Raw genomic sequence first — 24,172 nt, 5'->3', positions numbered from 1 at the left:
ATGAAATTTAGGTCTAAGGTCTCTTTTGTGGTCTCTTTACCCAATTGTTGTCTTTTTATCTTATTTTCTTTAGAAAAACCAAGTAGGAAGATATGTTTTGAATTGTGGATATGAAGTATAACCATTATGTTCTTCTGATTGTTTCTGGTTCAGATTGGGCCTAAATGGAAGGATGTGGTGACCAAATGCATCAAGGGGCATTATCAGCCTTTGCTACTGCTTTATGCAGACCCCCAGGGTACCCCAGTGTCCACCCAGGACCTGCCTCCCCAAGTTGAGTTCCAGTCATACAGCAGGACGTGCTATGATAGTGAAGATTCAGGTGAGCAGTCTAGCTCTTTACCGAATCCTTCTCCCTTCCAATGTGGCCATTGGACAGTTAGGACTCACACTTAATCATGAGCCTAGCACATAGCCTAGCTTGTAGAAAGAGGATCCATTAGAGATGGAAAGAAGTGCCAACTCGTGCTGAAGCCCAAGGTGTGCCAGGCTTTGTTTCCTTTGGCCTTCAAGAGTGTATTGTCTGTCACCTGGCCCTGATTCAAAAGTGAGAGGGCAATTAGGTTGATTTAGCCTGAAGTGATAAGTTTATGAGGGAGACTCCGTGTTTAACCTTCTAATAATGGTAAGATGACTGATTCTTACTATCAATTTAACAGTGACTTCACTGAATTGTTAAGACCAAGAAAAATTATACTTACTACAAAACTAGTCATTTTGTTTGGGATGAGAGATTTTTGTTTTAAAATGCCAAGTGTAGTAGCAGTATTCCTCAGCCCATGAATCAGTTTTTCATTTCTTTTTTTGCAATTAATTGTTTGCAACTTAAATCATGTTTTCCTGTAGAAACTTAAATCATGTTTTCCTGTAGAAACAATTTGCAGCCTGATGGCTAAAGTCTCAGGTTAGCTCATAGAGGCATATATTAGAAATATAACCCTAATGGTTTTGGCTTGATTTCTGAAAAGGGGGAAAAAGAAATATTCTTTTCCTCTTCTAGATCTAGGACTGTCCCGGAGTATAATCTTGAAGGAGAAGACGCTTGTCTTTGGAATTTTTTCCCTCCCTTTTGTGCCTCCCTCCTGCTTGGCACCTGGTGTTCTTCCCAACCATGTACCCACCCAGACCTGCTCTACTTTTTCTCCCTTCAATCAAACGCCCATTTCCACTTTTGTGCTTATCTCAGCAAGTTGTTCAGAGAAGAGTAGTCTGATTGAACTAATTTACTCTAAAGTGTAAATAACAGTCCTGGGGCACCTGATGGCTCAGTCATTAAGTGTCTGCCTTCGGCTCAGGTCATGATCCCGGGGTCCTGGGTTCAAGCCCCACATCAGGCTCCTTACTCAGTGGGAGGCCTGCTTGCTTCTCCCTCTCCCACTCCCCCTGCTTGTGTTCCCTCTCTTGCTGTCTCTCTCTCTCTGTCAGATAAAATCTTAATAAATAAATAAATAACAGCCCCATAATTTCTCAGATATATTAAAAATGCTTACAATGTCAATTAAATTTTTTAAAGTGACATTTTTGGCAGTATAGGAGAAAAATTATGGGATGGGAAGCAACTGGTTATGTATGCCAGGTCGGCCTGGGACTCTCCATCTAAATAGATCTTATTTTTCACTTTTTCCTTTCTTCCACTTTTCCCCATAGGTTTTCTAAAAGCCCCACAGTTTTTCACAGTGGCAGGCAAAGTGAGGGCTTCAGCAAGGTAGGGGCAGGAGTGGGAGGAATTGTTTGTGTGTCTGGGTTATCTGGAAGTTGGGTGTTGGGAAGAATGGCTCTGGTATATCCTTCTCACCCTTCCATCTAGGAAGTTCTTGACTTATGGACCTTTGTTGCCATCCAACTCTTTGCCTTCTCTCTATCACTGTCCTCTCTTTCCTTACTTTTGCATATGTGTCTCCTCCTTCCCTTAGGGAGGGAGCCCTCCATCTCAAGTGACACTCGAACAGATTCCTCAACGGAGAGCTATCCCTACAAACACTCCCACCATGAGTCTGTGGTCAGTCACTTCTCTTCTGATTCTCAGGGGACAGTCATCTATAATGTGGAGAATGATTCCACGTCTCAGAGCAGTCGGGACACAGGTAGGGAGTTATACAGTGGACCCTGCTTGCTTGATTCAGTTCCTGCATAGAGATTCTTCCAGGAAAAAGAAACTGGGGCAAGTCAGAAATGTTTGTCATTCAAAGGGAGAAAGGCACAGAACTTGGGTAATTGGGTGGGATGAAAAGAAGCAACACAACTCTGAATGAACGATGATATTCCATTACACATATTCCTATCAACACCAGCATATCAATAAGGATGATTGTAATGTGATTATTGATGTGATTGCTTATTCAAAAATCTGCTTTTTGTTCCTGTTATATTTTTGATCCCTGTCTTTCTCATAGTGTCCCAAAAAACCTTTGTGGTCTTGTACCTCATCATGTTTTCATGCTAGGCTTTATCCCAAGTGGAGGGCTTTGAGAGAAGGGGCATATTTATGGGCATGGGACACTTGCTCATCACCTTGCTGGGCTTCCTGAAGGACAGAAAAGCAAAAGAAAGAAAGCTAGCCTGTTTGTTATTGTGAGTTCCATGCAGAGAACATTCTTGAGCTGTTCTGTTCGTCTGTAGGAAAATGTGCCTGTTGTCAGTGGAAGAAATCAGTACAGGACATGAAAGGAAGAACAGTGAGTGACTCACTGCTGAGATGGAAAGTTTATCACCTAACCCATAGAACAGTGCCCATACTCTTAGAGACTTGGGAATTAGTGAGCTCATGGCTTCAGATTGGTGGTTCCTACTCTGTGCTTGACTACTTTTTTAAAGTTTTTATTTAAATTCCAGTTGTTAACATACAGTATAATATTAGTTTCAGGTGTACAATATAATGATTCAGCACTTGTCGTACAACACCCGGTGCCCATCACAATGAGTGGCACTCCTTAATCCCCATCACCTATTTCACCCATCCTCTCACCCACCTCCCCTCTGGTAACCATCAGTTTGTTCTCTTCAGTTAAGACTCTATTTCTTGCTGTGCCTCTTTCTTTCTTTCCCCCTTTGCTCATTTGTTTTGTTTCTTAAATTCCACATATAAGTGAAATCATATGGTATTTGTCTTTCTCTGACTGACTTATTTCATTTAGCATAATACTGTCTGTTTCCATCCATGTTGTTGCAAATGGCCAGATTTCATTCTTTTTTATGGCTGAGTAATATTCCATAATAGCCGAGAAGATATGGTATCTTCTTTATACATTGGCTATTATGGAACATTATGTATACATATATACACATATATGTATATATATACATACAATCACATACATACATATATATGTATGAAGAAGATATGGTATATCATATCTATGTGTGTATATGTGTATATATGTATATATATCTATACATGTATATCTATGTGTATATGTGTATATCTATATAGACACATACACACACATAGATATGATATACCATATCTTCTTTATTCACTCATCAGTTGATGGACACTTGGGCTGTTTCCATAATTTGGCTATTGTAGATAAGGCTGCTATAAACATCAGGGTGCATGTATCCCTTTGAATTAGTATTTTTATAATCTTTGGGTAAGTACTTTTTTTAAAAAAAATAGGGAATTTTAAACATTTTCACAAGTATACAGAACACTATACTGCCCCTCCATAGACTCATCGCCTAGTGTCAGTAATTATCACTCATGGCCAATCTAGTTTTATCTGTACCTCTACCCACTCCCCCTACTCCTGGATTATTTTGAAACAAATTCCAGATATTATTTCACCTTTTCCATAAATATTTGTAGTATGTATCTCTAAAAGAAGAAATCATTTTTATCATTATCACACTTAAAAATATTAATAATTCCTAAAAACCACTAAATAACCAATGAGTGTTCAAACACACAAATATCTTGTAAATTTCATAATTTTTTAATGGTTTGTATGCTTGATTCTGAATCCAAGTGAGGTTTACACATTGGGACAGATTGATAAGTCTTTTACGTTTCTTTTAAACTATAGGTTTCTCTATTTTTCCTTGCAGCTGATTGTTGAACAACTAGGTAGTTTGTCCTATAGATTGCCCACATTCTGAAGTTTGCTGATTATATTCCTATGGTAAACTCTAGCATGTTTCTCTGTTCTCTGTATTTCTTGTAAATTGGCAGTTGGATCTAGAGGTTTGGTTAGATTCATGTTGGATTTCTTTTGATGACTATTGCATAGATGACTACTGCAAAGTGAGTTTTTTTTTTTTAGACTGTATTTCTGAAACTGTGAATCAGGGAGAAGCCAAATAACAGGATAAACAAGGCATATTTTCCAGGAGAGTCAGGCTTATGTTAAAGGTCTGTGGATGGTTGGGGGTAGGGGAACATACTCCCATCGGTTTAACATTTGCAGATTTAGTTGCTCCAAGTGATTTCCTCCTTTCTTAAATCTTCCTTTTGGGCCCAGAGGTAGCAAAGGATCAGATAAAAGCAATAAAAGATTACACTGAGGGGGTGCCTGGGTGGCTCAGTCAGTTAAGCGGCTGCCTTCGGCTCAGGTCATGATCCCTGGGATCAAACCCCACGTCGGGCTCCCCGCTCGGCGGGGAGTCTGCTTCTCCCTCTCCCTCTGCCTGCTGCTCTGCCTACTTGTGCTCTCTCTCTACCTCTCTGTCAAATAAATAAATAAAATCTTTTAAAAAAAAAGATTACATTGGTAATTTCTTGAAAATAGGTAGCCATATCACTACACTGCTAATACCTGAATATGTACAAAAATTTTCATATACTAACATATGAAAACAAATTAGCTCTTGGTGCATTTGAGAACCTAGAGGATTTTCTCTAAACCTGTTTTCTAATTTAATTCAGTTGCTTAATTCACCTTTGGCTTCCAGCAGTTTAGATGATTATATCCTTTAGAATCTGACCTTGGCTGTTATCAACTTATACATTTACATCCTGTGGGCATGAAGCAGAGCAAGTTATGTAAAAGAGCCCAAATCTCCTGGGCTTCCCAGAGATCAGTACTGAGGAATTATGAGGTGTAATCTCTGGGTGAAGCCTGGTTTGGTAAAGCACTCATTGGGGATGGGAATGAGAATTATTCAAAGTTCAAATGTCCTTTTAAATGATTCACATTTAAGGAAGATTTAGAACTGAATCTTAAAGCCACCCACAATCAGAGCTCTTGTGGGCAAAGGCTGGGGCACCTGGGCCAATACCAGATATAATGAAAATGAGGCTTTGCTTGGTATGTGTTGCTAAATGAAAGGAAAGCTCTGTCTTTTATTTATGAGAGTGAAAATATGTTGATTACATGACATTTTTATACATCTTTAAAACTGTCACCTTTTAAAAATTACCAAGTAATGTGTCCTGGGTCACTGGGAAAGATTACAAGCAGGATCAAGACTGGTAATTGCTCAGGAGGCATTGTAAATTTGCAAGCTCCCATTAAATACTTGAGCTTCTCTGCATTTATCTATTGAGTGATTCTTGCTACGCTTAAATCAGATAGTCTTGGCCCCTACAGCTTCTGATTCTTGGGTATACTAAATTTGTGGCACTGCTATGAATCCCAAAGGGAGACTAGGTTCTCAAGAAGATGGAGGTCAGTCTCAGATACCAGCTTACCCCCATTTCCTTGTTCTTTCAGGACACCTGACTGATAGTGAATGTAATCAGAAACTCACATCCAAGAAAGGGTCACTGATAGAACGCAAGAGGAGCTCTGGCCGGGTTAGGAGGAAAGGCGATGAGCCACAGGCCTCTGGGTACCACAGTGAAGGCAAGCCACTCTGCACTGTTTGTCTTTCTTCATTCACTCTGGCAAATTGTGTCATACTCCATACTGGCTTTACCTTTCTGCTTTCATACGTTGGGGTCTGGGTATCTATGATCATTTTAAACATTTGTATTTGTTTAATTCTTTGTGTTTTTAGGAGAAACACTGAAAGAGAAACAGGCTCCTAGGAATGCCTCTAAACCATCCAGCAGCACCAATAGACTAAGAGATTTTAAAGAGACAGTTAGCAATATGATTCACAACAGACCATCCCTGGCTTCTCAGACCAACCTAGGATCTCCCTGTGTGGGGAAGGGAGGAGACCAGACTGACAAAAAGCCTCCTAGGAACCTGTCTTTACACTCTCGTGACTGGGAAGTAGAGAGTACCAGCAGTGAGTCAAAATCCAGTTCTTCTAGCAAGTATCGTCCAACGTGGAGACCCAAACGGGAGTCTCTGAATATTGACAGCATATTTAGTAAGGACAAAAGGAAGCACTGTGGCTATACCCAGCTTAGCCCCTTTTCTGAGGATTCAGGTGAGGAGATAATTAGGGAAGAATTGGGCTTTTGAATAAAGTTGACTTATGTATTTGTTTTTCTGGTAGACTAAGCAAGGTACATTTTTATGCTGATGTTGAGCTTTTTGGAGATAGGAGTTCAGTGAAGGAGTAGCTGGAGGGAGGGGTTGGTTATGTCTTAATTTGAGGCAGATGCTAAATCTACCTCCTTTTCCATACTTGTCCTTTGATCGGGATAGCTAAAGAATTTACACCAGATGAACTAAGCAAGCCACCGGCTTACGACATTAAAACTGGTGGACCAAGCCCCCAGTACAAGCCCTGGGGCCCAGCACGGCCAGGCTCTCACCTTTTAGAACAGCACCCTCGCCTAATACAGCGAATGGAATCTGGCTATGAGAGCAGTGAGAGGAACAGCAGCAGCCCTGTCAGCCTGGATGCAGCCCTGCCTGAGAGCTCTAGTGTCTGCAGGTATTGTTTGGCCTTTGGATAGTGGCATTGTCCCTTACAGCAATGTGAGCCACCAAGAGGCTTTTCAACTCAGACGGGTGGAGAAATGGACTTCATTACCATCTTGTGGGCAAAATATTTTACTTTATCAACTTTCTTTCTTTTTTTAAAAATTGATATAAAGTTGATATGCTATGTTATATTAGTTTTAGGTGTACAACATAGTGATTGGACAGTTCTGTATATTACACTATGCTCACCGCAGTACATGTGGTTACCATCTGTCACCATAGAATATTATTACAATATTATTGACTATATTCTCTATGCTGTACTTTTTATCCCCGTGACTTATTTTATAACTGGAAGTTTGTACCTCTTAATCTCCCTCAGTTATTTCACCCTTCCCCCAACCTTCTTTACTCTGGCAACCACCAGTTTGTTTTTGTATTTGTGATTCTATTTCTGTTTTTTATTTCTTTGTTCATTTGTTTTGTTCTTTAGGTTCCACAGATAAGTGAAATCATACAGTATTTGTCTTTCTCTGTCTGACTTATTTCACGTAGCACAACAGTACCCGCTGGGTCCATCCATGTTGTCGTAAATGGCAAAATTCCATTCTTTTTTTATGGCTCAGTAATATCCCATTGTGCATATATACCTTATCTTCTTTTCCATTCATCTCTTAGGATGGTGCTTCCTCCATATCTCGGCTGTTGAAAATAATGCTGCGATAAACATGGGGGTGCTCTGTCAACTTTCTATGACAACAGCACCCTCTGCTGGAAGAAGGAGCAAAGACATTTGAGAAAGGAGAGAACTTTATTATATGTAAAATAATTATTTAGCAAATAATTTGTAATGGAAGAATTAGTGAATCAAAATATAGTTCTATGCCCAGAGAGAAAATACAGCTGTTTTTTATTCTTTTATTTAGGATAGTTTCCTTTTTTATAAGGGTCACAGGGATTCTGTGTTTTATAAGCCAATGGTATTCATACTTACAAAAGATAACAATGATGATTTATTTTTATTTATTTTTTAAAAAGTTTTTTATCTTTATTTGAGACAGAGAGAGAGACAGAGCACAAGCAGAGGGAGCGGCAGGCAGAGGGAGAAGCAGGCTCCTTGCAAAGAGCCTGATGCGGGACTCGATCCCAGGACCCAGGGATCATGACCCGAGCTGAAGGCAGATGCTTAACCGACTGGGCCACCCAGGCATCCCAACAATGATGATTTAATAGTGCTCATTGTTCCTTGTTCATAGGGCCTAGTTTGCTTTATAAATTTCAGATCTTCATATATTGTTTATACTGAGTTGCCACAGAGGCAAGTTTCTTAACAGAGTTGCTGCTTTGCAAAGAGTGATTATATCTTCTACAAGGGTGATAATCACATCCTCGTATTTTCCCACTGCTTATCCCTCGACATGGGATCCAGAACTGTCCAATCACCTGTTGAGGTTTACACATGAGAAGATGGCTACAGAAGTATAAGAAAGAGGAAGGCAATTCATATGTGAGCTTATGTTTATTAATTCATTAAATAAATTTTGTGCCAGTTACTGTGCTAGATGCACAAAATGTGAATGAGGTGAGATAAGATGGGGGAACTACTTTCAGAAGTAGTTTAGCAGATACTTTATATATTAGTTTGATGCTTTATTTTTTTTTTAAAGATTTTATTTATTTATTTGAAGATTTTATTTATTTGTCAGAGAGAGAGAGAGAGAGAGAGTGAGCACAAGCAGGGGGAGCGGCCAGCAGAGGGAGAAGCAGGCTCCCCGCTGAGCAGAGAGCCTGACGTGGGGCTCAATACTAGGACCCTGAGATCATGACCCAAGCTGAAGGCAGATGCTTAACTAACTGAGTCACCCAAGAGCCCCTGTTTTATTGTTTTTTGAGGGAATTTAGTCCTAGGAATGTTGCAAGTTATCACCCTTCTGATGTTTTCACTAAACTCTGGTTTGTCTTTTGAAGGGATCCAAGTGCTAAGAGATCAGCTGGGTTGGCACCTTCCTGGCGTCACATCCCAAAGTCTCACAGCAGTAGCATACTGGATGCAGACTCCATAGCATCCAGGAGTAGCTGGACAAAGAATCAGCCCCTGTCAGGTAAGCAGAAGGACACTGGATTTGGAGGAGTGGATTTGACTGCCAATTCTATTTGGAAAATAGCCTTACCTGAGCACATTTGAAATTAGAGGACAGTTGTACTTTAAGTTTTCCATCAGTAACTTGGAGTTTCCATCAGTAAATATGGAGGCATTTGAGCCATTCCATCTTTGGATTTATCTATCTTTTGTTCTTCATCATGGCCTGCCTGATTGTTCTTTACAACTTGGGGAGAGCCCTTGTGGGAATAAGAAGGAACAGAAATATGGTGAACAGTGTCAGTAGCACCTGCAATCCTCAGAAGAATAAGTTCTTAGGATTTTTCCCTTGGAATAGAGGAAGCCTCACGAGAATGGATTTCTTATTGTTTAGTTCTATGAGTTGAGATGACAAAGGGAGACATGAAGGCTATGGGCATAACTGGGGAATAAGTAAGTCAAACCTATCCTTATCCTGTCCGGTATCCCTGTTTTCTTTTCCCTTCTTGAGTGTGCCTTGTGTCCTCATACTCCCTCGTAATCCCTCCCTCAACCTGCCCTTTCCCTCATCAGGGTATATATATTTCTACATTTTTTTCCATGCCTATACAAGTATATAGGTAAGTTTATTACCACCATTTTTAAAAAAAAATAAAATGAATGCTTGGGTGGCTCAGTCAGTTAAGTGTCTGCTTCGGCTTAGGTTATGATCCCAGGGTCTGGGATCGAGTCCCGCATCAGGCTTCCTGCTCAGCAGGGAACCTGCTTCTCCCTCTGCCTGCCGCTCTCTCATGCTCTCTCTGACAAATATATAAAATCTTTAAAAAAAAAAAAATGAAGTCGTACTATACATATTATTCTGTCGCTTGATTTTTCACTTAATATATCATAGACATCCTTTTAGGTCTATTTGGTTCCATCTATAGACATTTATAAAATTGAATTTTTACTGATATTTTACAAACTTTTTTAAAATTTTTTTTTAAAGATTTTATTTATTTTTTGACAGAGAGAGAGACAGCGAGAGAGGAAACACAAGCAGAGGGAGTGGGAGAGGGAGAAGCAGGCTTCCCGCCGAGCAGGGAGCCCAATGTGGGGCTCGATCCCAGGACCCTGGGATCATGACCTGAGCTGAAGGCAGACGCTTAATGACTGAGCCACTCAGGCACCCCACAAACTTTTTTTTTTTAAAGATTTATTAATTTATTTTTAGAGAGAGCAAGCGGGTGGGGGGAAGGGCAGAGGGAGACGGTAGAGAATCTCAAGCAGACTCCAAGCTGAGTGCAGAGCCTGCCACGGGGCTCAGTCTCTTAACCCTGAGATCATGGTATGATCCGAAACCAAGAGTCCGACACTTAAGTGACTGAGCCACCCAGGCACCCCTACAAACTTTTTTTTTATTGGATATTTTACAAACTCTTTAAAGAGATGTTGGAAGTTAAGTCTGAGAAATTGACTTGCTTGAAGATTCCCAGTGAGTTAGTGGCAACACATAGCTGAGTGCTGTCTAATGGTTAAGAGCATGGATTATGAATTTAACCTATTTGACTTTAGTTCAGCTCTACCATTTACCATCTTTGTCGCCTTAGGCAAGTTATTTATTCTCTTTGTGTCTCTGTTTCTTCATTCCTAAATGTGGGCAATAATAGTATCTACTTCATAGGTTGTCATGAGAATTAAATGAAATAATATATGTAAAAGTGCTTAAAACTGTGTAAATGCTCAACAAATGTTAGTTTTCACATTGTTATTGTTGTAATAAAGCCACTCAGTAAATATTTTACAATCATCATTATAATTCATAGCCCAGATTTCACCCTGAATCTGATGTGGAAAGCACTGTCCAAAACATGAACTCCAAATTGAATCAAGAGTTCCAAAGGAAAGGCAGTATAGTGGCCATAAATGCAGCAGGTGTCTAGTCTTAATTATGGAAATGTGACAATTTCTCTTCTCCCTTGCTTGTATTCAGGTGGGGAGATATCTTCCAAAAGCGAACTGGATGAACTGCAGGAGGAAGTGGCCAGGAGGGCCCAGGAACAGGAACTTCGAAGGAAACGGGAGAAGGAATTAGAGGCAGCTAAAGGGTTTAATCCTCATCCCAGCCGCTTCATGGACTTGGATGAACTGCAGAATCAGGGTAATTGTTGTGAGCATAGGTTGTAGGTGATGGGGACAGAGAGAGAGGGAAAAAAATATTCAGGTTTGTAAATTCCTGTCTTCTATTTAGCTAAGTTGTGTTTTATCATAATTCACTCATTTTAGTGAGAACTAGTGAAAGTAGGAGGTGACAAGCCTATTGATTGGAAGACAGGCACTGATTTTGGGCTCATCTATTGAAAGTCTATAGTTTAGAGATAGTATATTGTTCATGAAAAATATTTCCCATGAATATCTATAGAAGGTGTAAATAAAACTAGTCACCATTCAGAAACAGCAGAACAGGACAGTGAGTGAGCGACACTGATGAGGGAAATTCTACTTGCTGGGCAGAAATAGACCCTTGAAATTGCCCACCTGAAGCCTGAAGGAAGTAGGTCTACCAAGCAGGTTCTAAGAACACAAAGCTTGATTTTCTTTTGATCCTCTGATGACTCATTTCCCAATCTCATACAGTTTTCATGGACTTTACAAGGCTTCCCCAACTGCGCCACACTAGTTACTTTTTTCCTTCAATTGCTTTAGGATGTCATTTTGTACCAGAAGAGACTAGTCTTCAAAATAGGAGTTTAAAATGACTGAGGTATATACCTTAAGTAGACTCCTGAAACTTATATCTCTGTTTTTCTTTCTGTGAAATGAATTTTTTGTTCTTATTATTCAGAATCCCCAGATGTAACAAATTATGCTACAGCAGTGCAAAGAATAGGAGTCAGTGCTGTTTTGGGTGGTTGCTTTCCTGCTGACCACTTCCTACTTTTTGTCAACCCACTTAGAGAAGCTTAGTGGGCTAGTTTGGGCCTATTTGGGGACCATTTTTCTCCTCTAATCCTACTGTCTTTTGATTTGAGGCAATTGTTGCTTTATATTTCCCAAGGCATTGTATCTGTTTCCAAATTAGTTTTAAATTCCTAGTTCCTTAGTTGTCCCTATATTTGGATAGTCTTCTCTTCCTTTTCATCCTCAAGCTATGTCGCATTTGGGTATCAGGTTTATATTGTTTCTGAAGGAGGAGTCTTGTCATCTCCTTCCCTTACCTTTTTTCCTTCCTCTGTTAATTGGGCAGTACATGAAAGTTGAGAGAGAATCCTTCCGGCCACATTTCATTGTCAATTCTCCATACACTTTGATTCACAATCTCCTGGAAGAGCAAGGAATGGAGTACTAAGATTCTAGAACATTAGAATTCAAATCTAGTATAGTGATTGATCAACTATAGTCTGCCTGTATATCTATAGAGAACTTTTTTCGTTTTAATGGCTCTCACTACCATCTCTGATTATAAAGATTGTATAGATTTAGTTTATGTCAAATATTATGACAAAACTTTAGGCCTGGAGTGTGGGGTACCCATTATCTCTTGACAGACCTGAATGCCCGGTTCTTCAGAGCCAACTTACTACTTCCACTGCCTTCCCATTGCTCTCTAAAAACCCCAGTGAATTAGGGAGTGAATGTTAGGGGTTTGGAAGAGCCTTTCTTACCATGTCCAGCTGGAGGTAAGTGGAGGATGGGGACATTATGAGAGAAATGACTCTGACATTTTGATATTTTTTCTTGTGAGCTTGTGAAAACTCATCATTAATCCTGATCATGGGTGAATTTACAATATGGCTTACTACCAATTTATGGTTATGAGTGAGTAAAAGCCAAGGGGGTACCTAAACTTGAGTGTTCTTTTACAAAAGTTGCCCTTACAGTACATTCTTGCTTTTTCATCTGGCACTGTACTTGAACTCTTTTGTGCCTGCTTCGGTAGACATTTCCTTTCAGAGGAAGGAATATTTCACTCTCACTGTATGGGAAAGTGACTTTTGCAGTCAGTTTGGCAGGCAAGGGTATGATGATAGAAAATACTTAGCACTGCTGATGAAAAGTGTGTGCTTGCAAACCAACAAGGGCTGTTCAACTGCCTTGTTAGATATATTGAGGTTAGGAACTATAGAGCACCTGTGCCCAAGAGGTGTACTAACTTTCCAGCTGAGGGTGGCACAGAGAGGACTGTGAATTGATGTAGGAAAGAAGTTTTACAGATGGCTTTCCACAGAGTCGTGAAGCCACTTTTGCCTTAATGTAACAGTAGAGGTCTCCGTGGAGGTCTGGGACATTCTGACACTGGTTGGTAAGATGTATCTTGTTGCACTGTGGAAAAACAGATCAGTTCCAGGCATAAGAATCTACCCTTCTGCTGTAGACAATATTCTGTTCTTTTCTTGAGGGTCCCTTAAGAGCTCTTGGAATTGGAATATGTGGTGGATAATGACATACTCCTCTTTCATGGCCTTGGCAATGTCTTGGTTAAGGTAAAAACAGATGTCCTGCATGTTTCAGAGAATTCTTCATAGTAATGGAGAGTTAGAATAAGGGTAGATCAAAGGCTCAGCAGCAAGGAGCTATGTGCACTGAAGGGAAACATCACTACATAGAAAAAGTTGGAACGAACTGTAATGAAAATGAAAAGTGCTGGCCCTTTCAGGGAGGAGTGACGGCTTTGAGAGGTCCTTGCAAGAGGCAGATTCAGTGTTTGAAGAGTCGCTGCATCTGGAACAGAAGGGAGACTGTGCTGCCGCTTTGGCTCTCTGTAACGAAGCTATCTGTAAGTAACTCTGACTGCTAGCGCTATGGCAGTTTTGGCTAACCTCGGGATAGGTATCGTTAGAGTCATCACTCAGATGGGATGAAAACAGCTTTTTTGTCTCCTCACTGTCACTCTCCCAAACTGAGGTCCTTTAGGCTCTCTTTGCCCTTCAGATTTCTAAGTGTGCCACATGCTGTCACTGTGGCCTGTGGATATTTACTGGAATAACCTCAGCTGGAGTCCACAGATGAACTATCCAGCCATGCTTACTTTCTTATCCCAAGATAAAGTTAGACCTCAGATTTGAGGTTAGTCTGCTCTTTCTCTAGTTACTGACTAGCTAGGTGGAGCTTATGGCAAGAAGAAATGAGTATATTGACCTCGACTTCCCAGGCCTGTGACTTTGCACGGCATATTTGATTCATGTTTCTCCCCTGCTTTCCTGGTATGCTGCACCATAAAGTTACAGTGAAGGACTAAGGCTTAGAATTTGTATCTGGTTCTTAAATGTGACCCACAAGAAGCTGTGTTCTGTAAAGACAGATGCAGATTTGGATCTTATTTCTGCTGTTGGCTGTCGGGAAGGGGAAGTTGGGAGCAAAGTGTGGAGACCAGAGTCGGACAGGTCAGTTGCAAAGGACGAGAGTGGCAGTCTCTAAGACGGAAGCACCAGTTTCTCTTCCTGACTCATTTTAGTTTAACTTTTTGTTTTGTTTTTTTTAAATTCGAATTAACCTGTTTGGCCTCCATGGCTTCCATGAATGTTCCTTAGAGCCAGAGCCAGCTCTTTACCCTGGACAGTATGTGCATGGTCCACGCCTTGCATTCCTGCTGCATATTTTGAGTTTTACTGCATATCTTTGCTCATTTTTGGTTCAATTTTATTTTTATTTTTGTTTGTATTTTGTGTTCTGTTTCTGCTATATTTTCTTTTGCATTTTAGCTAAACTAAGACTTGCCCTGCATGGTGCCAGCTCTAGCACGCACAGCAGAGCCCTAGTCGATAAGAAGTTGCAAAACAGTATTCGAAAAGCACGGAGCCTGCAGGAGCGCATGCAGCAGCAGCAATCATCGCCGCGGCCGTCGCAGCCCTCAGCCTGCCTCCCCTCGCAGGGGGCAGCCCTCCCTCAGCCAACAAGGTAGTGCCTGGGATCCACTGTAGTTTATGGACACCAGGGGAGGAAATGACCATGGGTACTCCATGGTCAGAGCTCTCCTTGTTTTGGTGACTGCAGGGGACAGAGAAGAGTCCTCTGGAAAGATTTTCTTCTCAGGCCAGACATACACCAGAAAAAGCTCATCCCACTGCTGGTCCTTTCCTTAATAGTTCCTAGAAAGATACAGAAAGTATGGCATAATAAATAGACCATTTGTCCATATTTCCTGTGGGTGAGTTTATCCCTGGACTTGTGTAACAACACGATTATTAAATTTGTACATATTATGTTCTCAGACATGGCAATTGGAGCTCTATTGCAGTAGAAACCATGTGGTTTGTTTTGGGGATTTCAGTGCTTCCTGTCCCTGGTGGAAGCAGAGAAAGCAGGCTTTGCTCTGATTGAACCATAGAGAAGAGACACAAAGATTCCCTTTGTTTTGCTTTGCTATGGGCAGCAATAGGAAAAAAGTCCCTGGGGCCATTGGTGTAGTTTTCACACTTTAGCTCTTGAATTTGGTTCTATTTATAATACATAGATTTAAGTTAAAATTAATTTTCGCTGTTAATAGGCCTAAGTAGTTCCCAGAATATAAATACTAAAAAAACAGCTAACATTTATTGAACATTCAAATGTTGAACATTACTTACTTCAACATTTATTGAACTTCCTTGATCCCTTCTTTTTTTTTAAAAAAAAGATTTATTTATTTTTAGAGAGAGAGAGAGCAAGCTAGAGCTGGGGGAGGGCAGAGGGAGAGGGAAGAGAGAATCTCAACCACACTCCACACTGAATGCAGAGCCCAGCGCTCCAAGATCATGACCCGAGCTGAAACCAAGAGTCAGACGCTCAACTGACTGAGCCACCCAGGCACCCCATTTATTGTCCAGGCACTAAGCTAAACACTTTAATTCTTGCAGTAACTTTAGGAGATAGGGACTGTCACTTAGCGATATTTTATAAAGCTCAGGGAGTATAAAATACATAAGGTACCCAAGATTGTTCAGCTAGTAAGTGGTAGATGTGTGGACTTCAAATCCAGGCCTGTTTCACTCCATTAGGTCTGCTCCATAAGTATAATGATATATTCTTCATAATGTTGTAAGGGTAACTGGGTGGCTATACCCACAAAAGTTGATAGTATGTTATCATTCAAATTTAATGCTAATAGCTAGGATCTTCCTTTTTCTTCATTTCTCCTACAGTATATCTAGTAGTTGAATGCTGATCTGAGAAGCTGATGAGAGATATGTTTTGAATATAAGCAATTTAGGCAGCTAAACTCTTTCTAGAAAACTTACACCACTTGATATATGTGAGTAATTGAGGCTTTTATTTAAGTGCTTCTAACACTGAGTTTTTTAGGTCAGAAATACAAAACAATTAGTAAGAAGCCTGGTAAATGCAGTCAATTTCTAGTCTTACTCCCAAATCTCAAGAGAGTCACAGTGCATTACTTTGGGAAAATATCTCAGTGAATAATGCAACCAAATCCAGATTATGAAAACACACTTGAAGTGGTTGAATTCTGTGTAATCTCATGAACCCAAATTACCCTGTACTCTGTAAATGTGCCTTTTGGTTCTTTTGGCTGGTCTGCCTCTCAGGACCCCAGGTATGAGTGATTTTTTAGGCTTTGCTCACCTTCCATGTCATCTGCATGTGGGATTAGCAATTTTTGTTTTTTAATTTGCAAGAAGAATATGATTGGAATGGGACTTCAGAGGCAGTGAAGAATATTGACCAGGACTTCACTTAATATTACTGTGTGCTGCTTTAGAGAGGGCATTTAATAAAGAGGATCAATATTACCTCTTGCTTGGGTGTGAGCTGACCATGTGCCTGCCTTCTCTTGTGAACCTCTGAACTCTTGACTCTACTTGTGTTTGTCTCTCTATTTATTTTTACCATTCCTTTTGTGGATGGCTAGAAATGGGAACCAAATGAACAGGTCTTTTTGTAAGTGATCTTGTCATTTAAGGCAGCTTATGACTGGTTCTCTCCATTTATTTCAGTGAACAGCCTATCTCGCTCCAAGTATTGTTAAGCCAGGAGGCTCAACTGGAACCCTGCACGAATACAGAGTTTGGGGCCAGTTCTTTCATCCACTCACCTGCTTCCTGCCATGAGTCACACTCATCACTATTCCCAGAGTCATCTGCCCTGTCTGCCCCCCAGCACAATTCCCCTAGTAGGTCTGCCTCAAACCTTCTGACTTCAGTTGAGGAGGACAACATTGACCCTTCTGCACTCCACAGGCAGGCCTTACCTAAAACACCAGGGAGGACTGAGAAGAATGCTCATTATGGTTGGGAACCATTGGATATACCAGAGGGTAAGCTGCAAGGCTACAGGGCTGACAACAGCAGCTATACCAGGTTCCCCCCACAAGAAGGAAGAGGCATTGATCAAGAACAGCTATTCCAAGAAAAGAGGGATCCTGCTGTCTCATCCCAGGTGATGCCTTGGTCACACTCAACTGGAACAGATACCTCTGAGAGAGGAGATGCACACAGCCTAGGCTGTAGTCCTTCAAGTTCATCAGCTCAGCCCAGCCTTCCCCTGTACAGGGCCTGCCACCCCGTAATGCCTGCTGCTTCCTCACCTATGCTTCCCTCTCCTGATACTGTGCAGAAAACTAACCAATGCTTCCAAGCCAAAAGCCTCAAAACTTTGTTGATTTCAAAAGTGGATGGAGGCAGTGAGGATCCCTGTAGGCCAGAGTTTCCCAGCACAAAGGGGCTTGTCCGCTCGCTAGCAGAGCAGTTCCAGAGGATGCAAGGTGCCTCCACAAAGGATGGCACAGGTTCCCAGGATAGAAGTTTGACACATAGTCTAAGGAAGAACTCTTCCCCTTCTGACTCTAAGCCTCCCTTCCTACAGGGTCAAGGGAAAGGCCATTGGCCTTGGGCAAAACAACAATCCTCCTTGGGTGGTAGGGACAGACTACCTTCCTGGGAAAAGCCTGCTGATTATCCTTCTCTTGCCATGTACTCTGGGCTGCCTAATAGTGAAACTTCTAGGGGAAGACAGCCCAGGTTGGCAGAACCAAGCATGAACCAAGGAGAGCCATCTCAAGTGAGAGATGCTAGGCCTAAGGAACTGGGCAACAGTGTCGACTTGGGGACTTCCTTACCTTTGGACTCCTGGGTGAATGTCACAAGGCTCTGTGATTCTCAACTTAAACATGGGGTCCCTGGGCCAGGAATGAAGTCCTCCCCCCACGATTCCCATACCTGTGTAGCCTATCCAGAAAAAAACCACATCCTTTTGCATCCACATTGGAACCAAGACACAGAGCAGGAAACCTCAGAATTGGAGTCTCTCTACCAAGCCAGTCTTCAGGCTTCTCAAGCTGGCTGTTCTGGATGGGGGCAGCAAGATGTGGCCTGGCGCTCATTTAACCAAACAGGTAAGAATGCAACCATGGGCAGGGGGAGTGGGGGACATAAAAAAGCTAAAAGTGAGAGGACAAGATCAGAAGAGGGGTGGCATTCTGTCCAGATAACATCCCCAGCTTAGGAGGTGGTAGCAGATCTTCTGACTTTATTCATAAAGACTTTAGGACAAGAGCTAGACCTTTTTCTGGCTAGAGTAGAATCATCATGGTCTAGTTCTCTCCTTCTAAAGGAAGAGATCAATGAGTATATGCCCAGGGCTTCTGCAGTATGTAGTGCTAAGGAGTGGTTCATAGGTCTTTGAGAGGGACTCAGCATGAAGTAGGGGAGGCTGAGAAGAAAAGTCATCCTTCTATGGCTTAAGAGCTGAACTAATCCAAGATCCAGCTTCCAGATCCAACTTGCAACAAGGATGCCCCACATTGAGCCATATCTCCCAATGTGGCATTTCCAGATCATACTGAACCAGAAATATCAAGATCTTCCTTGATCCCTTCAGGAACTACCAGGTGTAGAATTTTCAAGATTGTATGCCTGTAGGGTTCCTGTTCACTGACTACCCCTTAGATTATATTGTGTGAAGAATGAAGTCTACACCTTAAATGTACTTCACAGACTTAGTTCTGGAAACTGAAGACATGAAGAATATTTATAACTTAGATTGATGTACTTGAGAACTCCAAAGCCTGAACTGTTATCCTGGTTCCATCATTAACTGTCAGCATAAATTTGGACAAGTCACTTACTATCCCATGGCCAAATTTTTACCTGTAAAATTAGAGAATGGGTTCAATGATTTGTTTTAAAGATGCCTTCCAACTCTTAAAATGATATATATAATTCTGTGAAATTGAACTCAGAATTTTATCTTTAGCTCAGTATGGCAGTTTCCATAACAGTAACAGGTTCCTTGCATGCTGCCAACTGATGTTTAAATACAGCCATACAAGTATTTATTGAGTACCTAGAAGCTGTTCCTAGAAGCTGTTGGTGGGGGGATATTACAAAAATATAAAATTTGATATTAAGGTATGTTTTTATGATATGGATCACAGTGTAGACTTTGCAATAACGTTATATTAAGTGCTCCCTAGGTACATGGGACCGGGCAGTATGGGAAGATTCTAAAGAACAAGGAAAAGCTCGCATTTACCTCAATTAGCTTCCTGTCTGAGGGAGAAAGAATATACAAATGTCAAGTATTTTAAGAATAATAATAAACACATATAAAAGAATATATTACAATTAAAATTAAACTAACTGAATGTCAAGCATCATGTTACCAAAAAAACCCAAACAAAAAAACTCTTACATTACCCAAAATAGGAAATTTTTCATTGTAGATACTTTTGAAAATATATAAAGTAACAAAAATCATTGATAATCCCACTCATAATTTCATGAGTTTACTTCTGGCTTTGTTTTTTTATGCATATATACTATATATTTTGTTTTGTTTTTAAAAACAAATTGTTACAATATATGTATGCAGTTTATTCTCATGATATTTTTACATTATATTCATGAGCATTTTCCCTTTGAAAAAAACTACTTTTAAGGACTGGCAATAATGTTGCATATGAAGGTACTGTAATATATTCAACCATTTTACTATACTTTCTGTACTTCCAATTTTTAGATAAATAGATGATGAATATCTTTATATGTAAGTGTTTGGCCACAATTCTGATAAGCTTCTCAGAATAAATTTTTAGAAGGATAATAACAGTTGAAGGTTATTTACTTTTAAAAATTTCTTGATATGTACTGGTAAATTAGCCTTCAGGAAGATTATACTTCTGAAAACAATTTGGAAAGAGTACCTACCAAACATTACTTTTTTGCTTAATATTAAGTGAACAAAAATTAATTAAAAAAAATCCATCTGATGAGTCAGTCCTCAAAATCCTTGTCAAACCAAACTAGCCTTTATTTTGACATAAAGAAGTGATCAGGTGGAATAAATCAGGAAATAGATAATGAAGGGAAATGCCAATTAGGATCTGTATATGATAGGATATATCTTGAGGGGAGTCACTCTTTATCTTATTGTAAAGCATTTTTTAAGTACCAAGGTACTTTCTCCCCCCAGCTTTATTGATAGAATTGACAAATAACATTGTATAAGGTTAAAGTGTATAATGTGAAGGTTTGACATATATATATTTGAAATGATTACCACAATAAGGTTAGTTAATACAACCATCACCACGGATAAATTGTAGTTTTTTTGTAAGAACATTTAAGATCTACTCTCTTAGCAACTTTCAGGTAAATAATGCAATATTGTTAACTACAGTCACAGTCCTGTACATTAGATCCCCAGGATTTATTCAGCTTAAAATTGGAAGATTATATCCTTTGACCATCACCTCCCCATTTCCCCCACCCTCCAGCTGCTGTCAACTACCATTCTATGTTTCAGTGAATTTGTCTCTTTTTAGATTCCACATATAAGTGAGGTCATGTAGTATTTGTTTTTCTCTGACTTACTACTTTAAAAAAAGCTTTATTGATATATAATTTACATACCATACAATTCATCTACTTAATATGTATAATTCTGTTTTTTAAGTATATTCACAGAATTGTCCATCCATCACCACAATCAATTTTAAAGTGTTTTCATCACCTCATGGGGTGCCTGGGTGTCTCAGTTGGTTAAGCGTCCCACTCTTGATTTTGGCTCAGGTCGTGATCTCAGGGTCATGAGATCAAGCCCCACGTTGGGCTCTGTGCTCAGTGTGGTGTCTGCTTGAGATTCTCTCTCTCTCCCTCTCCCTCTATATTCTCCCTCCCACCCTGCACATGCTCTCTCTCTCTAAAATAAATAAATAAAATCTTTAAAGAAACCCGCTACCTGGGGCGCCTGAGTGGCTCAATCGTTAAGTGTCTGCCTTCTGCTCAGGTCATGATTCCAGGGTCCTGAGATCGAGCCCCGCATCGGGCTCCCTGCTCCACGGGAAGCCTGCTTCTCCCTCTCCCACTCCCTCTGCTTGTGTTCCCTCTTTCGCTGTGTCTCTCTCTGTCAAATAAATAAATGAAATCTTTAAAAAAAAAAAAAAAAAAAGAAACCCGCTACCCATTAGTAGTCAGTCCACATTTCCCCCTACCCCTGTCTCCCCCCAGCCCCAGGCAACCTGTAATCTATTTTGTCTATAGATTTGCCTGTTTTGGATACATGATATAATGGAATTGTACAGTATATGTTGTTTTGTGACCAGATTAATTTTGACATTATAGTTTTTTTTTTTTTAAGATTTTATTTATTTATTTGACAGAGAGAGAGACAGCGAGAGCGGGAACACAAGCAGGGGGAGTGGGAGAGAGAGAAGCAGACTTCCCACCAAGCAGGGAGTCTGACTTGGGGCTCAATCCCAGGACCCTGGGATCATGACCTGAGCTGAAGGCAGACGCTTAATGACTGAGCCACCCAGGCACCCCTAATTTTGACGTTATAGTTTCTAAAGAGTTATATAAACATTGCCATTGACCTATATCTCTAAATTTCATAGAATTTTGAAGTTAGGCAGACATCATCTTAAAAATAACTTTTTGTTATAGAAAGTTTCAATTCTATTCAAGAGTAATGAGTAAATGTTACAATAGCCCTCCAATACTTATCACTAGCTTCCACAGTGATTATCTTGACCAGTTATCAACATATGGCCAATTCTGATTTAGCTATAGACACCCCCCCAACCTTTCCCTTCCCTACTGGATTATTTTACTGTTTATTTATTTATATATGTTTTATTTTATTTATTTTTTTATTTCCTTAAATAATCTCTAATTAGGTCTCAAACTCACAACCCTGAGATCAAGAGTTGCACACTCCACTTACGAGTCAGCCAAGTACCCCTCTACTGGATTATTTTAAAGCAAATCCCAGACATTATATTATTTCATCCATAAACAATTTGGAATGTATCTCTAAGAAATACAGACTCTTTTTTAAAAGGCAAAACTATAATATTATACCTAAAAAATTAACAATAATTTTTAATACAATACAGTAACTAGCCAGTATTCCCATTTTTTCAATTATCCCATAAATGTCTTTTCACAGTTGGTTTATTTCAAATTAGGATTCAAACAAGATCTACACATTGCATTTTGTTTATTTGTTTCAAGGCTTTTTTTAGCCTATAAAATTCCGTTTTTTTTTTTTCCCCTTAGCACTTATTTATGGAAGAAATTTGGTCATTTGTCAAATCCACATTCTAGATTTTACTGATCATATTCTAGTAATTTTTTCTTTTTTAAAACATGTTCTTCTCGTTTTTTTGTAATCTGGTAGTTAGGGCTAGAGGCTTGATTAAAGTCAGGTTCAATTTTTTTTTAAGTTTTATTTATTTAAGTAATCTCTACACCCAAGGTGGGGCTTGAACTCACTACCCCAAGATCAAGAGTTCTGCACACCTCCAACTGAGCCAGCCACGCAACCTTCAGTTTTTGTTTTTGTTTTTAATAAGAATATTATAGAGGTATAATGGATTATTTTACTGGATTATTTTACTGGATTATTATTTTTTTTTTTAAGATTTATTTATTTGAGAGAGTGTGTGTGCACACGTGAGCAGGGGGCAGGGGTAGAGGGAGAGGGAGACAGAATCTCAAGCAGACTCCCTGCTGACTGGGGAACTGGACATATGGGGGCTTGATCTCAGGATCCTGAGAGCATGACCTGAGCTGAAATCAAGAGTCAGACGCTTAACCCACTTGAGCCACCCAGGTGCCCCTACTTTGTATTTCTTGTATCAGGAAGTGCATGATATCTGGTAGTCTGTCTTCTTGTTACTGTTGATCCATGAGTAGACATCATCTTAACTCTATCTTCTATCAAATCCATATATCCCCTCAACAGTACTCCTTACAGGTAGCCATCTTCACCTCTGCTGAAATATCTTTAAAAGAATCAGTCTATTCCCTTCAGGAGGTTCCAGCAGCCACCTCCTTGTCTAATAATCAGACTTTATTAGAAGAACACCACATTCTAACCATTACAGCTGTAATTCTTAAATCTGGCTGCCCATCATAGTCACCCAAGGAGTGGCTTTTTAAAAAACATAGAAATAATTTTACATAAATGGGATGACAACATACATGCTGTTTTCGTAGACATTTTCTTATTTATCTTTCCTCCTCTTACATAAATTCCTACCTTTTATCCTCCACCTTCTAGGTAATAATCTAATGTGCATATTTCTGTATTTTTCTGTTCATATAATCCTATGTAGACCTACATATACAGTGGGGTTTTTTGCCTCATGATAGTATTACAGACTTTTCTTTTCCTTTTAACTTAACAATCCTTCATGAAAATCCCTCCAAGTCATCTAGTTTAACTCAGTTCATTCTTTTTAGTGAGTGGCTGGGCATATTTGATAGTGTAGATACCTTAGTGTATTTAGTCATTCTGCTATACGGGCATTACTTTATTTCTAGTTTTTTGGCCACTACAAATAATGCCTCAATAAACTGGTATTTTTGCTTCTTATTCCTTGGAATAGAATTGTTGGATAAAAGGGTAAATCATATTTTCAATTTTAATGGATATTTCTAAACAGCATTTTTTTGGAAGACTATAACATTTCAAACTTCCTTCAACAATGTTTAGGGATATTCTCCTATACTTTTCAGGGAAGCCTTTTGTTTTATTTTTTTCATTTTTATTTTTTTTAAAGATTTTATTTATTTATTTGACAGAGAGAGACACAGCGAGAGAGGGAACACAAACAGGGGGAGTGGTAAAGGGAGAAGCAGGCTTCCCGCCGAGCAGAGAGCCCGATGTGGGGCCCGATCCCAGGACCCTGGGACCATGACCCGAGCCGAAGGCAGACGCTTAACGGCTGAGCCACTCAGGCGCCCCTGTTTTATTTATTTTTAAATATTTTATTTTTAAATAATCTCTACGCCAACTCCTAACCTGGAGATCAAGAGTCACATGCTTCACTGACTGAGCCAGCCAGGTGCCCCTCAGGGAAGTCTTTTAAAAATAAATATTCCCAGGCTCACCACAAAGATTCTGATTCAGCAGG

At 39.9% G+C, this 24,172-nt stretch overlaps 1 protein-coding gene across 15 annotated transcripts in view; it reads left to right on the top strand.

Moving 5' to 3' along the window:
• USP54 (ubiquitin specific peptidase 54) overlaps positions 1–24,172 on the top strand; it is a 120,992-nt gene that overhangs the window by 88,747 nt on the left and 8,073 nt on the right. For 11 of the 15 annotated variants that reach the window (XM_032423942.1, XM_032423944.1, XM_032423941.1 and 8 more), the window contains 10 exons: positions 154–322; positions 1,914–2,084; positions 5,649–5,780; positions 5,935–6,315; positions 6,537–6,768; positions 8,727–8,860; positions 10,811–10,978; positions 13,475–13,594; positions 14,520–14,715; positions 16,749–18,145. In XM_032423942.1, coding sequence (XP_032279833.1) covers positions 154–322; positions 1,914–2,084; positions 5,649–5,780; positions 5,935–6,315; positions 6,537–6,768; positions 8,727–8,860; positions 10,811–10,978; positions 13,475–13,594; positions 14,520–14,715; positions 16,749–18,145 — 3,100 coding nt within the window. Of the gene's footprint in view, positions 1–153; positions 323–1,913; positions 2,085–5,648; positions 5,781–5,934; positions 6,316–6,536; positions 6,769–8,726; positions 8,861–10,810; positions 10,979–13,474; positions 13,595–14,119; positions 14,202–14,519; positions 14,716–16,748; positions 18,146–24,172 lie in introns of all 15 variants that reach the window. The other 4 variants (XM_032423947.1, XM_032423950.1, XM_032423948.1 and 1 more) reach the window with 4 other exon arrangements.

Source organism: Phoca vitulina, unplaced genomic scaffold, assembly GCF_004348235.1.
Source record: "Phoca vitulina isolate PV1807 unplaced genomic scaffold, GSC_HSeal_1.0 scaffold29, whole genome shotgun sequence".
Classification (NCBI taxonomy): domain Eukaryota; kingdom Metazoa; phylum Chordata; class Mammalia; order Carnivora; family Phocidae; genus Phoca; species Phoca vitulina.
The sequence above is the reverse complement of the archived record's forward strand: the minus strand, read 5'-3'. Positions and strand labels throughout refer to the sequence as shown.